The sequence below is a fragment of the Talaromyces amestolkiae genome, assembly GCF_001896365.1.
Source record: "Talaromyces amestolkiae strain CIB chromosome Unknown scaffold7.1, whole genome shotgun sequence".
Lineage (NCBI taxonomy): Eukaryota > Fungi > Ascomycota > Eurotiomycetes > Eurotiales > Trichocomaceae > Talaromyces > Talaromyces amestolkiae.
The window spans coordinates 694,560-718,762 of NW_024468043.1; the positions used below are offsets into that span (position 1 = coordinate 694,560).

Sequence of the window (24,203 nt, forward strand, 5' to 3'; positions counted from 1 at the left end):
TACATGGTAAATCCATCATTCCGTACCCTTTTACTTGGATCAAGGGTATTATACTGATATATGTAACAGGAGCTGATATATGCTACCTCAAATCCGCCCTCCACCACTGGGACAATCTTCCCCCCCTGAAAATCCTATCCATCACCGCGAAAGCGATGACTTCTACCTCTCGTCTCCTTATCAACGAATTGGTCCTGTCGGATACGGATGAGTCATTGCTTGGATTGGAACTGGCTATGTTGATGCTGTTTTTGTGTAATGGGATGGAGCGCACAAAGTCGTAGTGGGAAGGGGTTATTAGGCAAGGCGGAGCCGCCGTTCAAGGTTGTAGTTGTTTGGGGTGCGGAGGGGGATGACCAAAGTGTTATTGAGGTGCGTTTAAAGGAGTGGTTTGATTCTTACATGTGCGATCCTCCTGGTGCTGACCAGGTGATGGTGAAGGCCGTATTTAGTAGCGGCTCGCACGCCAGAGGGKTCATATATGTAGAAGCTCAAGGTCAGATACTGGAAGTTTGGATAGAGGGTTCATCCCAATTATGCCTGCATAGATATACTAGTGCTCATAGTCTCACAGCCGAACCTCTCCATACAAATTTTGCAAGTTCATCCCTCGCAGCCCTCATCCTCGTCAGCACTTCCTCATTAGTCAAATCCAACAATTCATCAAACCTTCTGAGAACCATTCTCAAATCTCCCAATCTAACATACCAGGCCTCCGACTGTCTTTTACCCACAGCAGAAGCTCCCAACTCCAAACAAGCATCCGCCCAGAGTTTCATAACATGCCTACTCTGCGGCAAGGTAGGTATAACCACATTCCACACATGCGGCATAAACTCATACTCCACAAACCTAATCGACACACCAGATGCCCTCATGTTCCTTACCAGGAACTTTATTCCATCCGAATACGTCTCTCCGCCACACGCAATCCACATTGGTGGCATACCACGCCAATCGGTGTGTGTAGACGGGTCGACAAATGGATGACACAAAGCCGAGTTATCGCAGTGCAGGTCTCCGCGAGGAGGGTTAGAGGGCCAGATTGAGTCTGCTGGGAAGTTTGGTTCGAGCCATGGTGCGCGTTCGGATAACCAGTCGGTTTTCTCGTACTTTTTGACTGACGGTAGTGATAATGCGATGTCGGCGCCGGGACATATTATTGCGCATCCAGCGGGCATGGTGGGAGTCACGTCTCGGCCGAAGAAATGCATTTGTGGATTTGTCTTTAAAGTGGTGTTGCTGTCGCTATTGTAGATGTACTGAATGAATTGGAGAATGTCAAGATGTAGGATTCCGCCCCCGGATTCTCCGACGAGGATTAATTTCTTTGGGTCGATAGGTGTATGGAAGGAGCCAGGAGGTGGGGATAGGAGGTAGAAATAGGCAGTCAAGACATCAAGGACGAGTGTGAGAAGAGTGTATTGTGGGACTAAGCGATACTGGAAGGTGAATGCTCGACATCCAGTTTGTTCACATAGTTTCTTGATCAGTGGTCGTGCTCCAGGAGGGCCAGCGCGACTAATTCAGCATTCAGCAATATATCAATTGAAATCTCGCACGATGTATCATACTTACAACCATGCACCTCCAGAAAGATAGAAAAAAGTCAAATCATTTCGTCGGTTTTGCTCGATAAGATTGTATTTTCCTTGTTCAGTCATTCCGTCTTGAGCATCCCGCGTCGTCTTGCGCTCATTGTCGACCCCAATCCACTCCCCATCATAGCAAGAACAAGCCGCCGGAGGATCAAGTTTTTCTATCCCCTCAGCCTTTGATTTAAAGGCATCCCATACTTTGACTCTCAGTGATTCCGCTTCCTCCTCAGCTGAACGAGGTATTTGCACTTTGCTGACCACGGTTGAACCTTCCAAAGGTCTTTCGCGGAAGGATAGTGCTTGCATTTTTGATATTGGGATCCATGGTGCGCTTTTCCATGCTTTGCGGAAGGCGAGAACGGCTTTTTGCTGGCCTTGAGGGTTGTCCATGTTGATTGTGTGCTTGTAGGCGGACGAACCCCAATTCTGGAATGGCAGCTGAAAAGGGATTGAAGAAAGCTCAAAAAAAGATTTAGAAGCGAGACTTTTGTAAGAAAGCCTTACACATGAGGTTATTTGATGTATGACAAAGAAATATGCTTGATGTTGTTCAAGACATTATCGTCCGAAATCAGCAGGTCCGTAGCTGGCAAACTACAACATACGTCAGGTCATTACACGAGCTGAGCAAACAAGTCAATAGTGTGTGGGCCCTACTAGGAATGGTGGTGGATCTTCTTTTCTGGGATTGAGACATCTTCGGGGTATCAGTTCGCGGATTGCTAGTGTCAATATCTACTGACTATATGTAATATCCAAGTCTTATCGTACATCATTAATGATATCATCTATTTAAAACATCTATGATCATAACCCATAACGCCTTCGAATCCCATGGACCCCAATCCCCTGGTGGGAAAAGGCCTTGGACGTTAAGAGAAAGACCAACCAACCAACCAACCATCCAACCAGCCAACCAACCTAACCCATAACTCATCAAGCATCAAGCATCAAGGTGATCACCGCTTTGCATACTCCTTCTTCAGCAACCACTTCCCCCTCCCGTTACGTCCACCCTTTTCTAGAGTAGCAACCGTTTTGAGAGTCTCCTTAAACTCAGCTGATCGTTGAGGCGTAGTACAGAACCGATTAAAATGATCAATCAGCATCTGCGTATATGCCGAACCGCCCTGCGCAATCATGTAATCGCGAATCATAGACATGAAATCAGGGCGACCGCCTCCAGGGACAGGGCTGTCGCGTGGACTGCTGGTTCGACTTCGTGCTCCCGTTCGGTTGGCTAGATTGGCGAGTATACTGGCTGAGGAAGGTCCAGCGCCAGCACCCCGTGCAACACTGGCTGCTCCGCCAAATGCTGAGCGAGGTCGTTCTTCTGGTCGGCCGGCAATACCGAATTGTCCCGTCCAGGTTGGAGTGCCGACGGGAACTTGACGGGCGGCTTGTTCAGCTTTGCGGAGTTTCTCGGCTGCTTCTGCAGCGAGACGTTTGGCTTCGGCTTCAATGATGCTTTTGTCTGGGGCGATGATTTTCTTGCCGTTGACAATTCGGTCGTGTTCGAGCGCGGAGTGGACGCCTGATTGTGCAAAGATGGTTTCCATGAGACGGGCTTCGGATTTGGGGGCTCCGTTTCCTTCATCCTTGGCATTAGTTTCATCGGTGTCGTCGTGGAAGTGTTCAACTGCTGCTATTCCTTCAACTTTTTGGATTTCTTTTTCATCGGTTTCAGTCGCTTGCTCCGTCTTGATATTTTCCTTTGGTTCGTCTTTTTCTTGATATGTGACTTCCGTCTTGAACATACTGCTAGTCTCCGTTTGACCTTCTTCTCCCAGCGAAAAAAGATCGTGTAGATTGCTCATCTCGAAGGTCTGCCGCTGTTTTGGATCTTTCAAAACCTTGTTCGTCAGGAACTGTTTGAATATCTGTCGGTGATAGATCTTCTCCTCGATCGTTCCAGCTGTCATTAGACGATAGATTGTGACTTCCCTCTTTTGACCTAACCGCCACGCTCTTTCTCGGGCTTGCATATCAGTTGACGGATTCCAATCCGGGTCGTAGATGATAACTCGATCGGCCCCTGTCAAATTGACACCCAAGCCACCGACCTTGGTAGTGAGTAAGAAAACGTGTATATCTGGTGAATTGTTAAATTCATCAACGAGAGGTTGGCGCCGATGTATCGGAGTCTCGCCATCCATTCTCCGATAGTTGAAACCTGGTAATATTTTTACAAATTTCTCGAGGATGTTGAGCATAATGCGATGTTGAGCGAACAATAGCGTCTTATGTCCAGTATCCTTCCACAGTTCTAGCAGCGCTTTGACGACTTTCATCTTTCCGGATTTGGAAGGGTCTCCATAGCCGGTTGTCGCGGAGAAAAGTTTGTGTGTCACAAGGTCTGGGTGGTTACAGATCTTACGCAGCATATCAACTCCGTATAGAACCTGTCGTCGACCGGCAAGAATCGAGTTACATTCTTGTGAATTCAGAAATTGCTCGTAAGCCTTTCTTTGGAGTGGAGAGAGCTTGCAGAATAGCACCTGCTCGCTCTTTTTTGGCAGGTCGGAAGCGACATCGACCTTGAACCGTTGGAGAAGATAAGGGCTGATGGCATCTTTCAGAGTTTCGGCACATCGAGCTGCTGTCTGGACTTGCAAATTACTTGCATTCGCATAACCTCCTTGACGGATAGGAAACTCGAACTGGTTTCGAAAGTCAACCAGCGTACCCAAACGCATTGGAAAAACAAAGTCAAAGAGTGACCAAAGCTCAGAGAGGTTATTTTGCATGGGTGTACCGGACAAAATCAGTCGATGAGGGGTACGCAATTCTTTACAATGAATTGTAATCGAAGTATTCGGGTTGCGGATCTTGTGCCCTTCATCAAGAATAGCACAATCCCAGTCGACGGGAATCAAAACAGGTGCATACGTCTGCAAGCCAGAATACGTCGTGACCAGCACATGCCCTTCCTCAACTACTCTCTGTACAATCTTCTTCGCAGTCTTCTGAGCTTTGGTCATGGTATAAGGTCGATTTGGATCCCACATTTCATCGTTCAAAGCGTTCTCGCGATTGCTTTCGCTTCGAACGTTAATCATACCACTTCCCGATGTATGCAGAATGGAAACTCGAAAAGGCGGCCACCATCGGTGAAACTCTGTCACCCACTGCTTCATGACAGTTGCGGGAGCAACGACGATCACCGGTTTGGTCAGCTTTCCGCTATGGTGAAGACCGGCTAGAAAAGATATGGCCTGAATCGTCTTTCCCAGACCCATCTCATCACCAATAATACCCCCAACTTGCTGCTGGTAAAGCTCCCAAAGCCACTGCACACCAGTCTTTTGATAGTCAAAAAGGACAGGAAATATATCACCAGGTACACGATAGCCCCCGTCATATTCAGCATCGGGAACCGTAGGATGAGGTAGTAACCATTCCTCCGTAGAGCTTCTTTCTATGATATCTATCTGTTCAGGCTCTTCCGTTTTGATTTCTGAATCGGTTACTCTCTTGCGGGCGGCCGCGCGACGACGTACCCAGCGCTTTAATCGAGTTTGATAAAACTCTTCGTTCCCATCATCCAATCCTCGAAGATCTTCTACATCATCTGTATACTTTTTGCTACTTTGCCTTTCGCGGACTTCTCCGGGCGTAGGATCAAACTCGTCCGTTGAGGATGATAAATAGTCACTTTCTACGTAACTATCGTCTTCTGCCTCTGGATCGACATTTCGTGTCCGTTTGGTGCGATCCTTACGATGATCCTGTGTCGCTCGTTTCCTCTTCCGTGATTTATCCGAATCAGATATACCGTCAGAAGTGATCTCGCTGACGTCACTGATGTCGATACCCGGGAGTCTCAAGTTTCGATGAGAGACCGCAGCTCTTCGGGAGGCATCACGTAGAGCTTCGGCTTCATCGCGCTCGTCCTCGGCATCTATCAAAGCATCATGTAAACTTGCTAGTGGTCCCTCTTTCGGGCCAGTTCCCATCTTTGAGAAAGGTGTAATTTTTCCCGTTCGAATGAGGTACTCTCGTCTGGACTCGTTTGGCAGTCGCCCGGATTCGACATTCGCTTCAATATCCTTCTCTTCATGGCGATTGTCAATGCGTTCCTGTATTTCCTTAAGATCGTTTTCGAGTGAAGATAATTCATTTTGTGCCTTGGCAATGTCTGATTCGATGCGCACTCTTTGGGCAGGTCCAACACGTTGCTCCAAACGGTGATAGAGCTTTAGAATCTGGTCTTCTATTTTTCTACTGAAAGTCAATTTTGATTGCGCTGCGCGAGCTCTAATCGCTTACAGCTTCTCCTTTGTTGTGCGTTCGATCCGTTTCTGGTCTCGCTCGTCGGCTTGTTCGATAAGAAGCTGGTCGGCCTGTGCATCCAGTGTTCTATTAGACAAATATGCACTTATGATAAGAGGAAAAATGCTATTACCTGACGACCAAGCTCCCTTTCGAGCTCATCCTGATCTCGAATATTTGCCTCAAGCTCGCGCAGCTTTGCGGTCTCATCGGTTAATGATGTGTTGAGCGTGGGATCAGTGGCATCAGACTGCATAACGGCAGATTATCTGCGAGGCAGAAATCCGTGAATTTTGCTCAAAGTCGTGCCACTTGGTGGGCGAGCGAAGTGCAACTACAGCAGGCGGAAAGCAGTCATGACCGAATGGAGCTCTCATTCACTTGATATTGAGGGACTGATTGGTGTATGGGTCGAATTAAGTCGCCAGGGGTGTCTTCAAACCGCTTTTCAATCTCATATCAAGATGATTTTGGGACAAAAGTCAAGTGTCGCAAGAAAAAGAGCAAGTGAACAATGACATCGGCGCAGTATGAGCGGCAGAATCATGTGGCGTCGGTCACCGCCTCCACTGCTGTTGCCTTACCCATGAGTCAGCATCGATCTACTCCAACTCAATTAATTACACCTGGACATAATATAGTATACATGGGATTTGCGACTGTTCTAATTTCAATGCCATTCTTCTGCCTATACAGTTACTATTTCTCCATCAATTGACCCCAGCCAGCGCATTGCAAGACAAAGGCAGTGCGCGTCTTTTGCTCCAGCGGCTCTGTAACTCGACTCGTGTCGTCATGTGGAACAGCGCCAATACCGAGTCTCAAGTCGCTGCACTATTCGCTTAGGTATGAGCTATTGGCAGTATACCAGCTTGCGGCTGAACAGAGCTCTTACAGCCAGTCCAGTTCGATACGCATGTTGAAGCACAATGACATCGGCAGGTTTATCCATGTAGCACATCCGATTCTCGGTTACAATGACCAGTCGTGGCGGCAAGAAAGGATCAGTGTGATGCGCATTGATTGAAGCGATTGTAGGCATTTATACGGAGTAGAAGCTATAGAAATACGGTGATACACACGTCCAATAATTAGCAATAATCGCTGAAAAAAGTAACCCGGAGGAAGGAGCTGTCAATCTGGGTTGCTCTTTCCTGTAGTTGCCCGCTCCTACTCCCGCCCAACCCCAACCTCCCTCCTCCTCCACCACCATTTCTCCCCTCTTCTCCAGCTGCATTCATTTTGCTTTTCGCTCCCTTTTCTCTTACCTATCCGCCATTGGGAGGCATCCTTTATCTCCATACTTATTCGCTGCAGAGTACTCCGTAAAGACTTCGGATTCCATCCACCATCGTCATCCGTTCAGGCTGAAAGCCCAAATCGATCCTAGTCGCAGCCGATCCCCAGTGAGGGCTAGCTTCGATTGAGTCTAGCCTGTCAGCTCCCGTGCTTTTTACACTGCACCAGTCATTAATCATTTCCACCCAGCTGGCCGCCCAACGACAATCGGCTACTCTAGTTAGGTTCGTTCGGTCCATGACAACGACCTTTATCCTCTCCAACTCTCCTTGCACAACCATCTCGGACAAATTGGTGCTCGGCTTTCTTCTTCGCCCTCCCTCTTGCGAAGGCTATCAGTAGAGGATTCTAGATGATGATTAGCTGCGCCTCTTTATAACAACAAGTCACCCATTCCACGCGTCACCCGCTGCTCGCTTGCGTCAGMCGCCGTMCCCCCGCCGTTCTGCTCTACGTCGCCTGTACAGTCCGCAACAGTGTGAGCGGCTCGGTGACGTGCCTGCGTACCCAACCCGGCTCCCATTTCACCCTGGTTTAGCGCCGTCGACAATTCAGATATATTTGAAAATATCCTCGCGCCAAGTGCTTTGTTAACCCAGAATTCTACTCCCTCCGCATGACAGTGAGTTTGACGCCGAGCGCCACGCCATGGACTCTCAGTGGCAGTCTTACGGGGATCTCTCGTCAGGTCACCCCGTTCATCACGATACTTCGACGAGCCAGAATCCCTATCGATTGAACACAAAATACAATGGCCAGCAACAGGCTCAAGCACCCGCGGGTTATACTTATGAGAGTTACCAGTCTCCAATAACCGCCGCGCAAGCTTCCAGTGGAGGCTCCAATTCGAAGTCAGCATCGATGGCTTCATCTCCAGCGGCAACGCCTCATACGCGTGACTATTTTACTGATGCCGATACGCCCATGGAGGATGCTGATCCTTACAATCGTGCTAAGTATTCGTCGAAGTTGAATCACAGTACACGTCCGTCGTCGCAATACATGCCGACTGAAGAATCATCTGCGGCGCGTCGATACTCGCCTATGAATATTTTGTCGCCAACTCTGCCATACTCGTCGAGTCCCACAAAGTCGGGCCAAAATCCCTTCAACGCGCCGCCTTCTGGGCCAGGTAGTTCCCGCCAGTCTCCCACGCGAAATAGTGTTTATGCATCACTCCCGCAGGGATATCAATCACCACCAGGTCGGTCTATCTTCAGCAATTGCCTGATTGCGACTGTGTTTCATGACTAACGTTGAAATGATATTGTACAGGCTCCCGTGTTCCCCGATTGCCTATTCTGCAGTCGACCGATATGAGTCCCGATCAGTATTTCCCTTCGTCTGCTTCGTCACAATTGAGCGCTCCGTTCGGCTCCGAGTTGAAGTCACCACACACGAGCCAGCAAAACAATCACAAGCCACCTGGTCGCGGCCCGATCCCCAAATTCTCCAGCATCAAATCGGTGCAGGAGCTTAAACCCAAGGTCAACACGCAACCACCTTTTCGTCGGGCAAACCCTGAAGGAGGTTTCATCAGTGTAAGTGGTTATTCATTCTCCTAGTGTGCAATAAATTAATCAAAGTTGCTAGCCATTGCAAGCACTTACAACGCACCTACCGGCCACGTATCGCATATGCAACCCGACGTTCAAATACGAGTCCTCGCGCAATCCACGTCGTGTCCTCACAAAGCCCAGCAAAGGTGTCAAGAACGATGGGTTTGACAATGAGGATAGCGATTATATATTATATGTCAATGACATTCTAGGCAGTGAAGAAGGAGGTCACAAGTATGAGATCCGTCTTATTCATTGATGATATCCGCTGACTTTACCAAGCAATCGATACCTAATTCTCGATGTACTGGGCCAAGGTACTTTCGGACAGGTAGTGAAGTGCCAGAATCTCAAAACTCAAGAAGTTGTGGCCGTGAAGGTGGTGAAGAACAAGACGGCCTACTTTAACCAGAGTATGATGGAGGTGTCCGTGCTTGACCTGGTATGTCTCCCACTCTTGTCGCGATACTTCATTAGCTGACCATTTAAAGCTCAATAAGAAGTATGACAAGAACGACGACCACCATCTCCTTCGACTCAAGGATACTTTCCTGCATCGGCAACATCTGTGCTTGGTCTTTGAATTGTTGAGTGTGAATCTATACGAGCTTATCAAGCAGAATCAGTTCCGCGGGCTGAGTACAACTCTCGTGCGAGTATTCGCACAGCAATTACTCAATGGTCTGAGCCTTTTGAATAAGGCTCGATTGATTCATTGCGATCTAAAACCAGAAAATATCTTGCTGAAAAAGTGAGTCAGTTAGCAAAGGGATGACGGTGTAATAGAAGCTGACGAGAATCGCATTAAAGTCTAGAAAGTCCTATTATCAAAATCATTGACTTCGGCTCCGCGTGTGATGAACGACAAACGGTATATACTTATATCCAGTCACGGTTCTACCGTTCGCCTGAAGTTCTTCTAGGTTTGCCGTATTCATCGGCAATCGACATGTGGTCTTTAGGTTGTATCGTGGTCGAGCTTTTCCTAGGTCTACCCTTGTTCCCAGGCTCGTCCGAATATAATCAAGTCGCTCGTATTACAGAGATGTTAGGTTTACCTCCCACGTGGATGCTGGAGATGGGCAAACAATCAGGAGAATTTTTTGAAAAGACACAAGATGAATTTGGCCGGAAGTCGTGGCGACTGAAGAGTATGGAACAATATTCTCGCGAGCACAACACCAAGGAACAGCCTAGCAAGAAGTACTTTCAGGCAAACACTCTAGAAGAAATCATTCGCAGCTATGCGATGCCGAGGAAGAATATGAAGCAATCAGAAATTGAAAGAGGTAAGATTCTGCATCGACGATGGGACACGATAATCAGTTACTAACAATAAACAGAGGTCAATAACCGCGTTGCATTCATTGATTTTGTGCGAGGCCTGCTACAAATCAATCCGCTGGAGCGGTGGTCTCCCCAGCAGGCCAAGCTGCATCCCTTCATTACCCAACAAAAATTTACTGGTCCTTTCGTACCTCCAATGAATCTTAAATTTTCGGCACTCAACAAGAGCATTGCTCCCGGCATACAGCAACAGCAACAAGCAGAGGCTGCAAGCAAACAGAGAGCTGCGCAAGCGGCTCAGGCGGCTCAGGCCCAAGCTCAGTCTGCCGCACAATCAGCCTATGCCATGCAAATGGGACAATATCATCAGCCATCACATAACCAAGCACCACCTGTTTACAACGGACTGTACCCCGCTCATCAGCAAGGCGCACCGCCACCTTATCCTGCTCAACCTCCAGGATATGGACATCAAATGGGCATGATGCAAGGACAGATGCAACCACAGTACGCGCCTCCGCAAAGCCTTTATGCACAGGCAACTACCAGAGCTGGAAGGCAGCGAGCAACTACTCTCGATCCACAGCAGGGGGGAATTCCACCTACCATACAACGTGTGGCTAGTCATCTCGATCCTAACGCACCTATCAGGCTGCAGCCAAGCCCTGCGTACTACCCTCCTCCTCCGGATGGCTATGCGGAATCTGCTTCAAACTCGCGACGCCGTGGAAGCCGAGCAGGTGCCGGTCATCGCAACAGGGACTTTATTCGCACTCTTGAAGATGGCGCTCTTGGTGATGGCTTCATGGGTCAATCGCAATGGCATTAGTCGGTTTCTTGCTTCGCCCTGGTTACGTTTGATCGTGCTTCATAGACATGATTTAGTCAAAGCTCAAGGACATTCCAGGAGCTTTTAAAGTTGTTCGAGATACCGCGAGGTATAAGCGCTTCTTGAGACTAGTACCAGAGTTTTGAACTTTCTCGTACACCTGATTATGTTGTCTTGTGTGCTACACGGGTTGATGCCGGTCTTGAGGATCAGTATCTTAGCTTGATACTTGGCTTGCCATCTCCTATCGGGATCATACAAAGACCACTTTGATCTGTCTCACCCGCTTATACATTTCTAAAGAGCTATGGACATATGGTGATCAAGTCCATTTAGCACTACAGTCAATGTCTAAAGCATACTCTCAGCTCGCCTCTCGATTGTTGTTTCCATCCCTCGTGGAAAGATCATTATCATTAGGCATTTACGGGTTGTTTTGGCATAGCGCCGGCGCAAATTTTGGGAAGACTGTTTTTGTATTCCTTCGCATTGCCGTTTTCGATTGTGATAACCATGAATTGTTACGTTCTGATGATAAGTCTGCTTTTCATGGCTTTGCAAAGTTCGAAAAACGATTGAGCGCACGTTACAAGTATATAGTTTGTTTCTTTGTTACAGTCTTGTAGTTTATACAGAATAGCCAGCCAAATACACCTTATATTTCAGACCTATGACTATAGACACGTATTGGATAAGGAGAAATATCTCTGGCGACAGCCGCCAGCGTCAACAGCGTCTGGAGAAAAGTCTTGGCGCGTTGGCTCCGCCGTTGCCTGATTGGGTTAAGCGACCCCTCGCTTAAATTTTGTATCGCCGCCTTTGCAACTCATCCCACTGCGGGCTTAGGTAGGGAAACGCTTGATTCGCAGCGACTTCCTTCCATCATCAAGGGCGATATCATCGTCATCAGCCGAACAGGGTCTTCCGCTCCGGGAAATAATATCAACGTTTTTTTCTCTTTTCCCCTCCGAATAAAACGCGCAACAAACCCGCAAACATGTCTCGTTTCTTCCACGGTGGCGGCAGCGATAGCGAGTCCAGCTCCTCCGACGAGGAAGAGCTTTACTCCGATCACGATGAGAAGGAACAGTCCGAGGAGGAAGAGTCCAGCGAAGAAGATTTCTCCGAGGAAGAGGACTCTGAGGAAGAGTCTAGCGAAGATGAAGATCGACCCAAAAAGACTGGTGCCAATATTTTCTTGAAAGATGAGGGCGAGGATAGCGATGAGAGCGAGGATGAGGACAAAGTGACTGTTGTCAAGAGCGCAAAGGATAAGCGACTTGAAGAGTTGGAGAGCACTGTCAAGCTTATTGAGAATGCTGAGAAGATCGGTGACTGGGCTGTTATTTCGACTGGTGAGTGGAATTTTTGGATACAAGTTGTATTACGGCACTGACTGTTATTGCATAGAATTCGATAAGCTCAACCGACAGCAAATTAAAATTACACAGTCGGGACCTACACCAAAGGTCTATATCAAGGCCATCGCAGATCTTGAGGACTACATTAATGAGACTATTGCGAAGCAAAAGACCAGTGGAAAGAAAATGAACGCCAGCAACACCAAGGGCCTTAACGCGGTGCGACAACGTATCAAGAAGAATAACAAGGATTTCCAGGCCGAGATCGACAAGTACCGCGCTGACAAGGATGCCTATATGGAGGCTGTCGAAGCCGAGGAGGCCAAGGTCGAAAGACCATCCCGAGTCCGCGTTGCACCCACTCTCGATGCGCTCAGCCTCGCTGATGAGGAGGGTTTCTCAACCGTTGGCCGCGGCGGTAAGACCTTGCAATATACTCCCGAAAGCATCCTCAAACATTTGCGTATCATTGTCGAATCTCGAGGAAAGAAGAACACCGACCGTTTGGAGCAAATTCGCACCATGGAGAAGCTGCTCGAAGTCGCTCAAACTCCTTACCAACAGATTCGCGTCTACCTCACTCTCATCGCCACTCGTTTCGATCTCACAACATCTACCGCAAATCACATGAGCCCCGAGCAATGGAAAGCCGCCGAGACCGAGTTTACCAAGCTTCTTGCTGTTCTTGAAGAAAACCGCAACCACATTGTTACAGAGGGTGCTGAGGAATGGGAGGATGATGACAAGCTGCCCACTGTTGCTGAGGGAGAGGTTCTTCGCGTACCTGGAAGCATTGTATCGTTCGTCGAGCGCCTTGACGACGAGCTTACTCGATCACTTCAGCATATCGACCCTCACACTGCTGAGTATATTGAGCGACTTGGCGATGAACAGGCATTGTACACTGCTCTCCTCCGCTCACAATTGTATGTTGAGGAACTCGGCAAGAGCGACAAGAGCGAGCCTAGACAGGACAGCCTTAACCGGGTTGTTATCAGAAGATTAGAACACGTATACTTCAAGCCTTCTCAAGTCGTCTCTATCTTGGAGGATGCTACCTGGAAGGCCACTCCACCCACGTTGGAATCGGCCATCACTCCTCGTGCATCGACTTCTGATGTGCCTGCTCTGGTCCAGACTCTCTGCAACTATCTTTTCAAATACAGCGATGGCATCATCCGGGCTCGCGCAATGCTTTGCCAGATTTACTTCCTTGCTCTTCACGAGAACTACTACCGCGCTCGTGATCTTATGCTCATGTCTCACTTGTCAGAGAACATTGCCAACTTTGACGTCAGCACACAAATTCTTTTCAACAGGACGCTCGTCCAGATCGGTCTATGCGCCTTCCGTGCTGGTTTGATCTACGAGGCCCAGAACACACTCTCTGATATCTGCGGTAGTGGACGTCAGAAAGAGCTCCTTGCGCAGGGTATCATTCTTCAGAGATATTCCACCGTCTCGCCGGAGCAGGAAAAGCTTGAGCGTCAACGTCAATTGCCATTCCACATGCACATCAACTTGGAACTTTTGGAGTGCATCTACCTCACATCCAGCATGTTCCTGGAAGTTCCTCTCATGGCACAGACATCTTCCAGCCCTGAGATGAAGCGACGCGTCATCTCCAAGACCTTCCGCCGTATGCTCGACTACAACGAGCGTCAAGTCTTCACAGGTCCCCCCGAAAACACAAGAGACGGCGTCATCATGAGCGCAAAGTTCCTCGCCGCCGGCGACTGGAAGAAGGCCACCGAGATCTTGAACTCGATCAAGATCTGGGACCTGATGGCTCAACCCGAGAAGATCAAGGAGATGCTCGCTGAACAGATCCAAGAGGAAGGTCTGCGTACTTACCTATTCACCTACGCACCTTTCTACGATACCCTCTCCGTCTCCACACTGTCCAACATGTTCGAGCTCTCCGAAAAGAAGATTTCGTCGATTGTCAGCCGCATGATCTCCCACGACGAACTAGCCGCCGCCCTCGACCAAGTCAACGACGCAATTGTCTTCACCAAGGGCGTCGAGCTGTCCCGTCTGCAATCTCAGATCGTCACCCTCGCAGATAAATCCATGTCCCTGCTCGAAGCCAACGAGAAGACTCTCGAGCAACGCACACAGGGTATGGCCAACGCCTTCCAGCGAGAACAGGGACCTGGTGCCCGCGGTGGCCGTGGCGGTGCTCGCGGTGGTGCTCGTGGTGGCGCTCGATTCCCTGGTGGCGGCCAGGGACGACGACCAGGCGGTCAACAATTCGGCGGTGGTGCATTGGGCGGTGCTATTAAGGCATAGATTAGATGACATATCTCCTTCTTCTTTTACGTCTACCTCTACGTCTATAAGACTGATGAATGCCCTTTTTAATGTAAACATTTCCACACCATGACCTTTCAGCCGCCTTTGTTTTTTGGAAAAAGTCCTCACCATCATCATCATCCCTATTTCTCATGTCTCTAGTCAGTCATGTCGGAGTTTTTGCGTTGAATTTTTTTCTCTTTCTTAGGTAGAAAAAAAGAGTTTACCTATCTACATACATTCATGACTATGTCTCTGTTTTGGTGATGATGAAATATGGTCAGGTTGGTCTTTACAACTTCCATGAATCAAGATATCTTTAAACCAGTACTTCGATGCAGTTATATTATTCTAAATATCTACAGGTGATTGAAATATATACAGGTGTAAGGCATATAAAGCTCCAAGGGTCATCTTGGGGGATCACAAAAGATCGACCATGAATTGCTTGGACATGATATCCATGAGTCTTGAGTCCTGATTCGCTTTCAAGCTGGTAGGCAACAGGATGTGTCTATATTCAATTCATGAAAATTCATGAGTGTTGACCGGTGTTCATGTAGGCGAGGACAGTTGTATATATAAGAGTGCCGTTTGCCACGACTCCGATGACGCATGCTGAAAATGCCTAAGTTCTTATGTCTGAAGTCGTGAAGGATTGGGACTTGGCAGTAAAATGTTCTCACACATCCTCATCCAACAGACTCTGAGGAGACCAATATTGATTCTCCGGGCATTGACTATCGAGCCAGACCAGTCCGTCCGCCAACAAATCGTCTAAGACCGTCGTTGCGCGCGCCATTTCCCAGTTCAGGTTTGCCCGCAGCATAGAGACTGAGACCCAGCCAAGGAGTTGGATATATTCCAGAACGGTGGCTTGATCTGAGTTCAGTTCTTTGGGTATGGATCGGATGTACTGCTTGCTGCCGACGTCGATGATTCTGAAGCCGGAGCCGAGGGGTTCAAGTGATTTGACGGCTCGGAGGATATCGTCACTGAATGAGTCACATTATTAGATGTTCTCAACTGAGTGCTTCAGCTGTATGAGACATACTTGGAGACCTCCAACCCTCCACCGATGGCTTTGCCCCTCTCAACCCTCTTGCGACATTCTTCAACGCCTAACAAACCCCCATTCTCGCCCCTGGTCTCTCGACACAACTCAACAACCCTCGTCGCAACCTCGAAGTAAAAGTCATTCATATCCCCACCTAATATCTGCGTCCAAAAACTCCCACCCTCCATCAAACCTTTCCGCCCACTCCCTTTGCCCTTGACATTACTAGCGGCGAGCGGATCCACACCAATCGCATTACACATACGCGCAAACTCGGCGCGGAATGTTGGGTTTGATTTGATCTTGGAAGCATGTTCGAGCGCGAAAGTGTGTAGTAAAGTTTGGAAGACCGATAGTTGAGTCTGGAGGGAGGAGAGGTGTGTTGAGCGGAGGTTTGCGCCGTGGGTTGCGTAGGATTGGGTTGTTTGAGAGCGGTTGGCGAATGCGCCGAGACCGACGCCTCGACGAGTTGCCATTTGTGTCAGAAATCACATATCACAAACTTGAAAGTTGCATGATATAGATGTAGACGAGCAACACCATAGAGGCAGCCGCCGTCATAGCGGGACCGCCGCTAGCCCTAGCCCTAACTCCTGATAAGATAACACCGGAACCAATCCGGGCCGAAATCTCTTGTCGACTAGTCTAGCCCACAAACAGACTAGCGCCCACGCCTACCCACACAAACCATTTTCTCTCTCAACTTCGAACTTTTTCTCTCTTCCCGTTCGATCCTGTTCCAACGCCAACAATCGACAACCATCGACAACCGCACAATTCGAAATGGCTGCCACCACGTACGATTCCCCTTGACTTCCAAGCTGATTAGCAAGATGCTTCAGTTATAGTTGTCCTATATTCTCGCTGGAGTTGCTGTTGCGACATGCTCAGCGCCAGCTCGATTCGTCCCGGCTGCTGTTGTTGGACCTGGCGAATTTCGAAACGCCAGACTCAAGGACAGCGAGGGGTATTGGGGCTGAAGAAAGGAGCTATGGCTTGTTCTTCTCCCTAAAATAAATTGTCAATGGCTTGTATGGCGACTCGTCGCACTACTGAGCGTTTGACAATTTCTTTTCCTGAGCGTTATGCTTAGGGTTTTGTTGGCTGAGGCCTTGTTGATATTTGTTTAATACCTCGAACCTTGTCTACCTGTAGAATGGAGATAAGTAGTAACAGGGATGATCGAATTTATCTTCCTCACCAACTAAATGAATTTCGTCGAGTTCTTTTCGCGCCCCAGTCTGAGAATGTGGCACTATGCTGCAGTTCTTTCTACTCGGCGATTTTGAGTTCTTCCATCGGACACTATACTGACCTTGCATGTAAACAGTGTTCCTACCCAGGACCAGGTCCTTGTGCCTGAGACCCTCCTCAAGAAGCGTAAGAGCCAGGAGGCTGCCCGCGCCGCTCGCCGCGAAGAGGCTGAGAAGAGAAAGCAGGTTAGTCTACTACTTGAACATCACGGGGGGTATATTGGTTGGATGATTATAACAACCACACCGCGACTAGACCAAGGTCGATGCTGTCGCTTTGTTAACCATCTTTCGGGACTGACAACCAATATATTGCTTCGTGGATGTTCGTTCGTTCAGTTGTGGCTTATGCTGACAAACATTCATAGGCCAACAAGGAGAAGCGTGGTGTCATCTTCAAGCGTGCCGAGTCCTACGTCAAGGAGTACCGCGATGCAGAGCGCGAGAAGATCCGCCTTGCTCGCGAGAGCCGCAAGGCCGGTAGCTTCTACGTTCCCGAGGAGCCCAAGTTGGTCTTTGTCATCCGTATCAAGGGGTATGTTTTTCCTCAATCGAGATTTCTGAGTATTCAAATACTAATAAACTGTAGTATCAACAAGATTGCTCCCAAGCCCCGCAAGATCTTGCAATTGTTGCGTCTTCTCCAGATCAACAACGGTGTCTTTGTCCGCTTGAACAAGGCTACCGCCGAGATGCTTACCATCATTAACCCCTACATCGCCTACGGTTACCCCAACCTCAAGACCGTCCGTGAGCTCGTCTACAAGCGCGGTTACGGCAAGGTCAACGGCCAGCGCCTCCCCCTCTCCGACAACCAGATCATCGAGGAGAACCTTGGCAAGTACGGCATTGTCTGCGTTGAGGATCTCATCCACGAGATCTACACCGTCGGCCCCAACTTCAAGCAGGCCTCCAACTTCTTGTGGCCTTTCAAGCTCTCCAACCCCAACGGTGGTTTCCACTCTCGCAAGTTCAACCACTTCATTGAGGGTGGTGACACTGGTAACCGCGAGGACAACATCAACGCCCTCGTTCGCCAGATGAACTAAAAGTCTTTTTCTATCAAACGTGCGGGATTCTTTAAATGGGTTGTTGGTTTTGGGACTGCATTTTATTAGCGTTTATGATTGTCGATTCATAGGTAGTCTAGTCTATCAAGGTTAATCCGGACCACATTCAATCAACCCATTGTCCTAGAATATTTTTTGTCGTTGTATACATTGTCCACTACTTGGACGGTAGGTCTATATACGAATTACCTCCTGAACCCTCCTGTCTCTATTCACAACCAACCGAAGCTGTCTATGCCGCCATTCCCTCAGCGTATCCGAGTTGTCGGTTGTCGGCCGAAAGACCCCATTGCGCAAAGTTTCAGTAAATACTTCATACGAGGGGTAATCTAAATCCCAGAACAGAATATTAGCCGGGACTATGGCTATGGTGGTCACTCGTTAGGGAAAAGGGAAAACGTACACCCGTCCACGAAGTGATTAACTTGTTCTTCAGTCATGCCTATGCCTTTGGCGGCGATTAGGGTCCTTTCCTGTTCCTGTCGCCAGTCGTAGACGAAACGGGGATTTTGGGCGTCACTAAAAAGAGTCAGAACATAATATCCACGAAGGATGAGGTGTGGAGGACGCACATGTGTATAAAAGCATCGAGATGACTAGCAATACAAACAATTAGTTAGCCACTCCCCATGGAAACAGAAGCCATAGAAAATATATCTCACTTTGTCAAAACATCATACTCCCTCAACGCATCATTGATAGCCTTCACATCCTCAAGTTTCACATACCCCAACCTTCCCTCATACTTGCTTGTCGCATCTTGTCTCTGTCTCACCGCATCCTCCCACTTTTGTCTCAGTGTCTCGTCATCCAACGGCCTGAAGCCAACGCACCATCCCTCGAAAATGACCGCTTTGATTCTTGGCTTGCCTTCTGTGTTGACGATCTCCCATTGCGATTCGGGTACGCGATCACCTTGACCCGCGAAAGCAGATTTGTCGTACTGCGGGATTGCGGTTGGTTTGTTGAGACGGAGAGACTCAAAGACCTTTCGACCGAGGGGTAGGTCGTGGGTGGATGGTTGACCACGGTGTTGAATAAGGGGGTTGTCCGGGTGCGCGTTTGCGAGTGCGACTTGGTCTGCGTGGGTGAGGTAGATGTCGTCTAGGGAGAGGGTGACGGTGGGGAGGGAATAGGGTGGTGATCGAAGGAGATTTTGTAATGTCGAAACCTTTATGTTGTTAGCAATTGACCTCTTTCCTCGCTAGATATAAGGTATTAAGTATAAGGGGGAGGTACTAGGACGGTCTTGCCAACACCCTGCACGCCGTTTAATCCAAGAAAGAACGGCGGGGCATTCGCATCATTCGCATAGCGGGCTTGATGCTGTTTCAGGCGCTCCAAGAGGAAGGGGATGCAATGCTCCGATTTGTCGTCGAATATTTCCGGCATTTTTTTTTTTTCACTTTCGTTACAGTTGAGTCAATTGATCAGGATTTCGCATTGCATTGTGCAAGATATTTATTGATCGGACTCCCGGCCGATAGACCTCCCCGCCCATAAACATTTGAGTGGGTGATAGTTCTGCCCGGTGCTTCCCCATGTGGAGCTGGAATTCACCCAGAGCTTTGGAATATGTGCTCTACCTTGCTGTGCGTGACTATGGTGCTTATAGAAAGTAATTGGCAAAATACTCGACGTACTTCATTGAGTTGCAGGTGTAGAGTATGTAGGTGGACAACCCTGGAACGCTCGTAGGTCACGGTCGACGAGTAAGTAGTATGTATATATACATCTTATAATTGGCCCATTTCAATTTCAAAGAGACGACTGAAACGAGGCCTCTATTGGGTTTAATACGCTCAGCTCTTGCTAGTAGACAGTGTACATATATAACAGTATACATTTACTCGTAGTATTCCAGACAGCCTGACCCCGAAATGGATTTCGGCATGTCGTATGTTGCTTTCGGCAATCGATACCGGAATATGGGGAAGTTCCGTGGGATATTGTCCACGCAGCCGAGCTAGTAGTATTGCATACGGAGTATGTATCGATAACTGTTCGTTGAATTGCAAAGCGATGTGGATTTGAGCTAGTCTGGTTTGTAGATGGGACTCGGGGCTATTTTGGCCCGTTCATTAATGAATACGTACGTAGTTTTGCTCTACGCTGTCCAACCGACTCCAACGTCAGACTCTTAGTGACAAGAGCAGAGCGGACCAGTATTGATTAGGAAGGATCTCCGCTAGGATATACCGGATGTGGTTATATCCTAGCTGGTAGTCTTCATGTGCATATGATGCTGCTTAGAAAAAAAACAGTACGTGTATTTATTGTCAGAAGATGAAGAAGAAGAAACAAGCATGTGAAGATGTCAACTAGTCTGGTGATGTCAGCAGGGTTACTCCGACGGAGAAGTGGGCCGTCACCGAGGTAGGCGGGCTGCGTCCTCATTCGCTCAGCCGCGCTCTCCCCAGAGCCGAGGTTCGTCTGCCTGGTCGGATGCCAACCGGCACTGCAACTTCACCTTCTTCACAGCTTATTTACACTGCTCTTTTCATCTCTGTATTTCTACTTCCTTGTCACTTCTATCCTCTTTTCGTGTCGGTAGAGTTGATTGTATGACACATTGATTGACACATCCTACATCTACATAATGTCCGAACTACGATACGACGGCCAGACCGTCGTCGTTACTGGCGCTGGTGGTGGCTTGGGCAAGGCATACTGTTTGTTCTTTGGCTCAAGAGGCGCCAATGTCGTCGTGAACGATCTCGGTGGTTCTCACAAGGGCGAGGGCAACTCGACACGGGTGCGTTATCGTCACTTACCACAAGAAAATAACAAAGCTGACTGGTCGACTTCAGGCCGCCGATGTCGTTGTCGAAGAAATCCGCAAGGCCGGTGGAAAGGCCGTCGCAAACTACGACAGCGTGGAGAACGGAGAGGCCATTATCGACACAGCCATCAAAAACTTTGGCCGCATTGATATACTCATCAACAATGCCGGTATCTTGCGAGATGTCTCATTCAAGAACATGCAAGACAAGGATTGGGATTTGATCAACACAGTTCACATTTACGGTGCATACAAGGTAAGCTACTCGAGCTCACCTTCAGACTTGACGCTTACAGTTGTAGTGCGCACGTGCTGCATGGCCTCACTTTAGGAAACAAAAGTACGGTCGAGTTATCAATACTGCCTCGGCTGCCGGTTTGTATGGCAACTTTGGCCAGGCCAACTACTCCGGTAAGTCTACCTATATTTGGACTGAAGATAGGACTAACAAATTAGCTGCCAAATTGAGTCAGGTCGGTTTCACCGAAACCCTCGCCAAGGAGGGTGCTAAATATAACATCATTGCCAACGTCATTGCACCTATTGGTAAGTTTGACTACGATCCTTCTGAATCATGCTAACAATCGCAGCCGCTAGCCGAATGACTGCCACCGTGATGCCCCCCGAGATCCTCGAGCACTTCAAACCCGAATGGGTCGTTCCCCTCGTCGCAGCTCTTACACACTCCTCCAACACTACCGAGTCCGGAGGTATTTTTGAAGTTGGCGGAGGTAATATTTCCAAGCTCCGATGGGAACGTGCCAAGGGAGCTCTGTTGAAGACCGACTCTACCCTCACTCCTCAAGCTATCCTCGCCAAGTGGAACGACGTGAACGATTTCTCCAAGCCCAGCTACCCCTCTGGCCCTGCAGACTTTATGACTCTATTGGAGGAAGCCCAGAAGCTTCCTGCCAACCCATCTGCTCCTGATCTGGACTTCAACGGTCGTGTGGCTTTGGTCACTGGTGGCGGCGCTGGGTAAGTTCCACCTGTAGGATTTAAAAGGTTCCTGCTAACATTCGCAGTCTCGGACGCGCATACTGTCTTCTCTTCGCCAAGCTTGGCGCTTCAGTCGTTGTCAATGATTTGGCTGACCCCGAGCCTGTCGTTCAAGAGATCATCAAGGCCGGTGGCAAGGCTGTCGGTAACAAGGCCTCTGCAGAGGACGGTGATGCAGTCGTCAAGGCTGCTATTGATAAATTCGGCCGTATCGACATTGTTGTCAACAATGCTGGTATCCTCCGGGACAAGGCTTTCACTAACATGGATGACAACCTTTGGAACCCTGTTATCAACGTACACCTTCGCGGTACGTACAAGGTTACCAAGGCAGCTTGGCCTTACTTCTTGAAGCAAAAGTATGGTCGTGTCATCAACACTACTAGCACTAGCGGTATCTATGGTAACTTTGGACAAGCTAACTATGCTGCTGCCAAATGTGGTATTCTCGGATTCTCCCGTGCCTTGGCTGTTGAGGGAGCCAAATACAATATCAAGGTTAACACCATCGCCCCAAACGCTGGTACTAACATGACCCGTACCATCATGCCAGAAGAGATGGTTCAGGCCTTCAAGCCTGACTATGTTGCCCCTCTTGTTGTTCTGCTTGCCTCTGATGCCCTCGAGCCTGGCACCAAGGGTCTTTTCGAAGTCGGCAGTGGCTGGTACGCCGAGACCCGCTGGCAACGAAGCGGTGGTCACAACTTCCCAGTTGACGTTGATTTGACTCCAGAGGCTGTTCTCGCTCAATGGAAGAAGATCGTCGACTTTGAAGATGGTCGTGCTGACCATCCCGTGGACGTCTCAGCTGGTTCTGAACGTGCCATGGCCAACCTTAACAACAAATCTGGTGGCTCAGCCAAGGCTGCCTCCGCCGATGAAGGCATTCTGGCCAACATTGAAAAGGCCAAGAAGTTGACTGCTGAGGGCACACCATTCGAATGGACTGACCGCGATGTCATCTTGTACAACATCAGTCTGGGTGCTAAGCGCACCGACTTGCCGTTGGTCTACGAGAACAATGAGAACTTCCAGGCTCTTCCCACCTTTGGTGTCATTCCTTGGTTCGACACCGTGACCCCCTACAGCATGGACGATATCGTCAAGAACTTCTCCCCGATGATGTTGCTTCACGGCGAGCAATACCTCGAGATCCGCAAGTTCCCCATCCCCACAGAGGCCAAGACGATCAACATTCCTAAACTGATCGACGTCGTTGACAAGGGCAACGCCGCCATTGTCATCTCCGGCTTCACTACCAAGGATGCCCGAACTGGCGAGGACTTGTTCTACAACGAATCTACCATCTTCATCCGCGGCAGCGGTGGTTTCGGTGGATCTCCCAAGCCCACTGCCCCTCGCTCAAAGGGCGCCGTCGCTGCTTACAAACCCCCCAAGCGTCCCGCCGACGTCGTCGTTGAAGAGAAGACCTCGGAAGACCAAGCCGCTCTGTACCGCTTGAACGGTGACCGCAACCCCCTCCACCTCGACCCCGAATTCAGCAAAGTCGGCGGCTTCAAAACCCCGATCTTGCACGGTCTCTGCTTCCTAGGCATCTCCGGTAAACACGTCTACCAGACATTCGGCGCTTTCAAGAACCTCAAAGTCCGCTTTGCGGGTGTTGTGTTGCCAGGCCAGACCCTCAAGACGGAGATGTGGAAGGAAGGGAACATGGTTCTTTTCCAGACGACTGTTGTCGAAACTGGCAAATTTGCCATTACGGGTGCCGGTGCGGAGTTGTTGGCGGATGGGAAGTCGAAGTTGTAAGAAGCAAAAGCATGAATAGAGCCGATACCTTTACCCTTTAAGTAGCAGAGATTATTATCATGATGATTTTTTTATCCTTTCATATTATGTTTTGTTTACATAGGCTTGTTACAATATTGGGATCAATTGATTTTCTTTTATGAACTCACACCGTACCATAGTATGCCTCTAAATATGATTGAGCAGCAGCAGCAGCTAACCAGGTAACCTCAAGGTAAACTATATTAGGTGCTGGTTTGATGAATTAGTGCTGGGAGTGAAAGGTAAATCGAAAGGAGATAGCTAGTCAGCCTACGACAAGGGGGGGCTCGAGACAAACTACGCAGACTTCATAACCAAGAGCAGTGTGAGATAATCCAAAATCTTATTCTCTTCTCGCCTCGATTCAAGAGCGAGTCAAATCTATATAAAACAGCAGGAAAAATATGCAAATGGAGCAACAAGGTCCAGCGCAGAACGCCACAAGTAATGAAATCAAAGGAGAGAAAGAGAGCACATCATCCAAAAATGGCAAAAGGCAGAGACGAACAACACAAGAAGGACAGACAAACATGACAGACGGATAGCACGCCAAAAAGAAAAGTCGCTAGACGCCGGTATATGCTCCGTGATAAAACAGATACAGTCGAGAAATGAGATGGATAAGTCGAGGGACGGACAAGCAGGCTAAGCAAGCATTCAAACTAGCGTCAAGGACGATATAGAAATAGGTACAAGAATAAATGAAAATAGCAAGGCTGTTAATCAATTATGCCGGGTGTCCCGGATCATCGAG

General features: G+C 48.7%; 8 protein-coding genes across 8 annotated transcripts; 4 read left to right on the forward strand and 4 right to left on the reverse strand.

Annotated features, from left to right (window-relative positions):
- Nucleotides 1-603: 603 nt before the first annotated feature.
- On the reverse strand, nucleotides 604-1,988 carry BHQ10_004291 (uncharacterized protein; the record flags this gene model as incomplete). Its single annotated transcript, XM_040876641.1, has 3 exons — nucleotides 604-634; nucleotides 709-1,521; nucleotides 1,579-1,988. 3 exons carry the CDS (start codon nucleotides 1,986-1,988, stop codon nucleotides 604-606), a joined length of 1,254 nt encoding a protein of 417 aa, XP_040732795.1.
- A 569-nt stretch (nucleotides 1,989-2,557) lies between these two features.
- On the reverse strand, nucleotides 2,558-6,126 carry BHQ10_004292 (uncharacterized protein; the record flags this gene model as incomplete). Its single annotated transcript, XM_040876642.1, has 3 exons — nucleotides 2,558-5,819; nucleotides 5,868-5,941; nucleotides 6,004-6,126. The coding sequence occupies 3 exons, from the start codon at nucleotides 6,124-6,126 to the stop codon at nucleotides 2,558-2,560; spliced, it is 3,459 nt and encodes a 1,152-aa protein (XP_040732796.1).
- Nucleotides 6,127-7,817: 1,691 nt separating this feature from the next.
- Nucleotides 7,818-10,844, forward strand: BHQ10_004293 (uncharacterized protein; the record flags this gene model as incomplete). The annotated part of the gene is made up of 7 exons (XM_040876643.1): nucleotides 7,818-8,373; nucleotides 8,445-8,710; nucleotides 8,763-8,962; nucleotides 9,011-9,170; nucleotides 9,220-9,479; nucleotides 9,548-10,017; nucleotides 10,072-10,844. The coding sequence occupies 7 exons, from the start codon at nucleotides 7,818-7,820 to the stop codon at nucleotides 10,842-10,844; spliced, it is 2,685 nt and encodes an 894-aa protein (XP_040732797.1).
- A 997-nt stretch (nucleotides 10,845-11,841) lies between these two features.
- Nucleotides 11,842-14,497, forward strand: BHQ10_004294 (uncharacterized protein; the record flags this gene model as incomplete). The annotated part of the gene is made up of 2 exons (XM_040876644.1): nucleotides 11,842-12,199; nucleotides 12,255-14,497. 2 exons carry the CDS (start codon nucleotides 11,842-11,844, stop codon nucleotides 14,495-14,497), a joined length of 2,601 nt encoding a protein of 866 aa, XP_040732798.1.
- A 685-nt stretch (nucleotides 14,498-15,182) lies between these two features.
- BHQ10_004295 (uncharacterized protein) lies at nucleotides 15,183-16,033 on the reverse strand (the record flags this gene model as incomplete). Its single annotated transcript, XM_040876645.1, has 2 exons — nucleotides 15,183-15,495; nucleotides 15,555-16,033. The coding sequence occupies 2 exons, from the start codon at nucleotides 16,031-16,033 to the stop codon at nucleotides 15,183-15,185; spliced, it is 792 nt and encodes a 263-aa protein (XP_040732799.1).
- A 307-nt stretch (nucleotides 16,034-16,340) lies between these two features.
- On the forward strand, nucleotides 16,341-17,859 carry BHQ10_004296 (uncharacterized protein; the record flags this gene model as incomplete). The annotated part of the gene is made up of 4 exons (XM_040876646.1): nucleotides 16,341-16,354; nucleotides 16,888-16,996; nucleotides 17,179-17,345; nucleotides 17,400-17,859. 4 exons carry the CDS (start codon nucleotides 16,341-16,343, stop codon nucleotides 17,857-17,859), a joined length of 750 nt encoding a protein of 249 aa, XP_040732800.1.
- A 195-nt stretch (nucleotides 17,860-18,054) lies between these two features.
- On the reverse strand, nucleotides 18,055-19,272 carry BHQ10_004297 (uncharacterized protein; the record flags this gene model as incomplete). Its single annotated transcript, XM_040876647.1, has 5 exons — nucleotides 18,055-18,209; nucleotides 18,284-18,399; nucleotides 18,453-18,476; nucleotides 18,543-19,051; nucleotides 19,120-19,272. The coding sequence occupies 5 exons, from the start codon at nucleotides 19,270-19,272 to the stop codon at nucleotides 18,055-18,057; spliced, it is 957 nt and encodes a 318-aa protein (XP_040732801.1).
- A 1,207-nt stretch (nucleotides 19,273-20,479) lies between these two features.
- BHQ10_004298 (uncharacterized protein) lies at nucleotides 20,480-23,428 on the forward strand (the record flags this gene model as incomplete). The annotated part of the gene is made up of 6 exons (XM_040876648.1): nucleotides 20,480-20,635; nucleotides 20,691-20,918; nucleotides 20,965-21,073; nucleotides 21,119-21,208; nucleotides 21,253-21,640; nucleotides 21,688-23,428. The coding sequence occupies 6 exons, from the start codon at nucleotides 20,480-20,482 to the stop codon at nucleotides 23,426-23,428; spliced, it is 2,712 nt and encodes a 903-aa protein (XP_040732802.1).
- Between the last annotated feature and the right edge of the window lie 775 nt (nucleotides 23,429-24,203).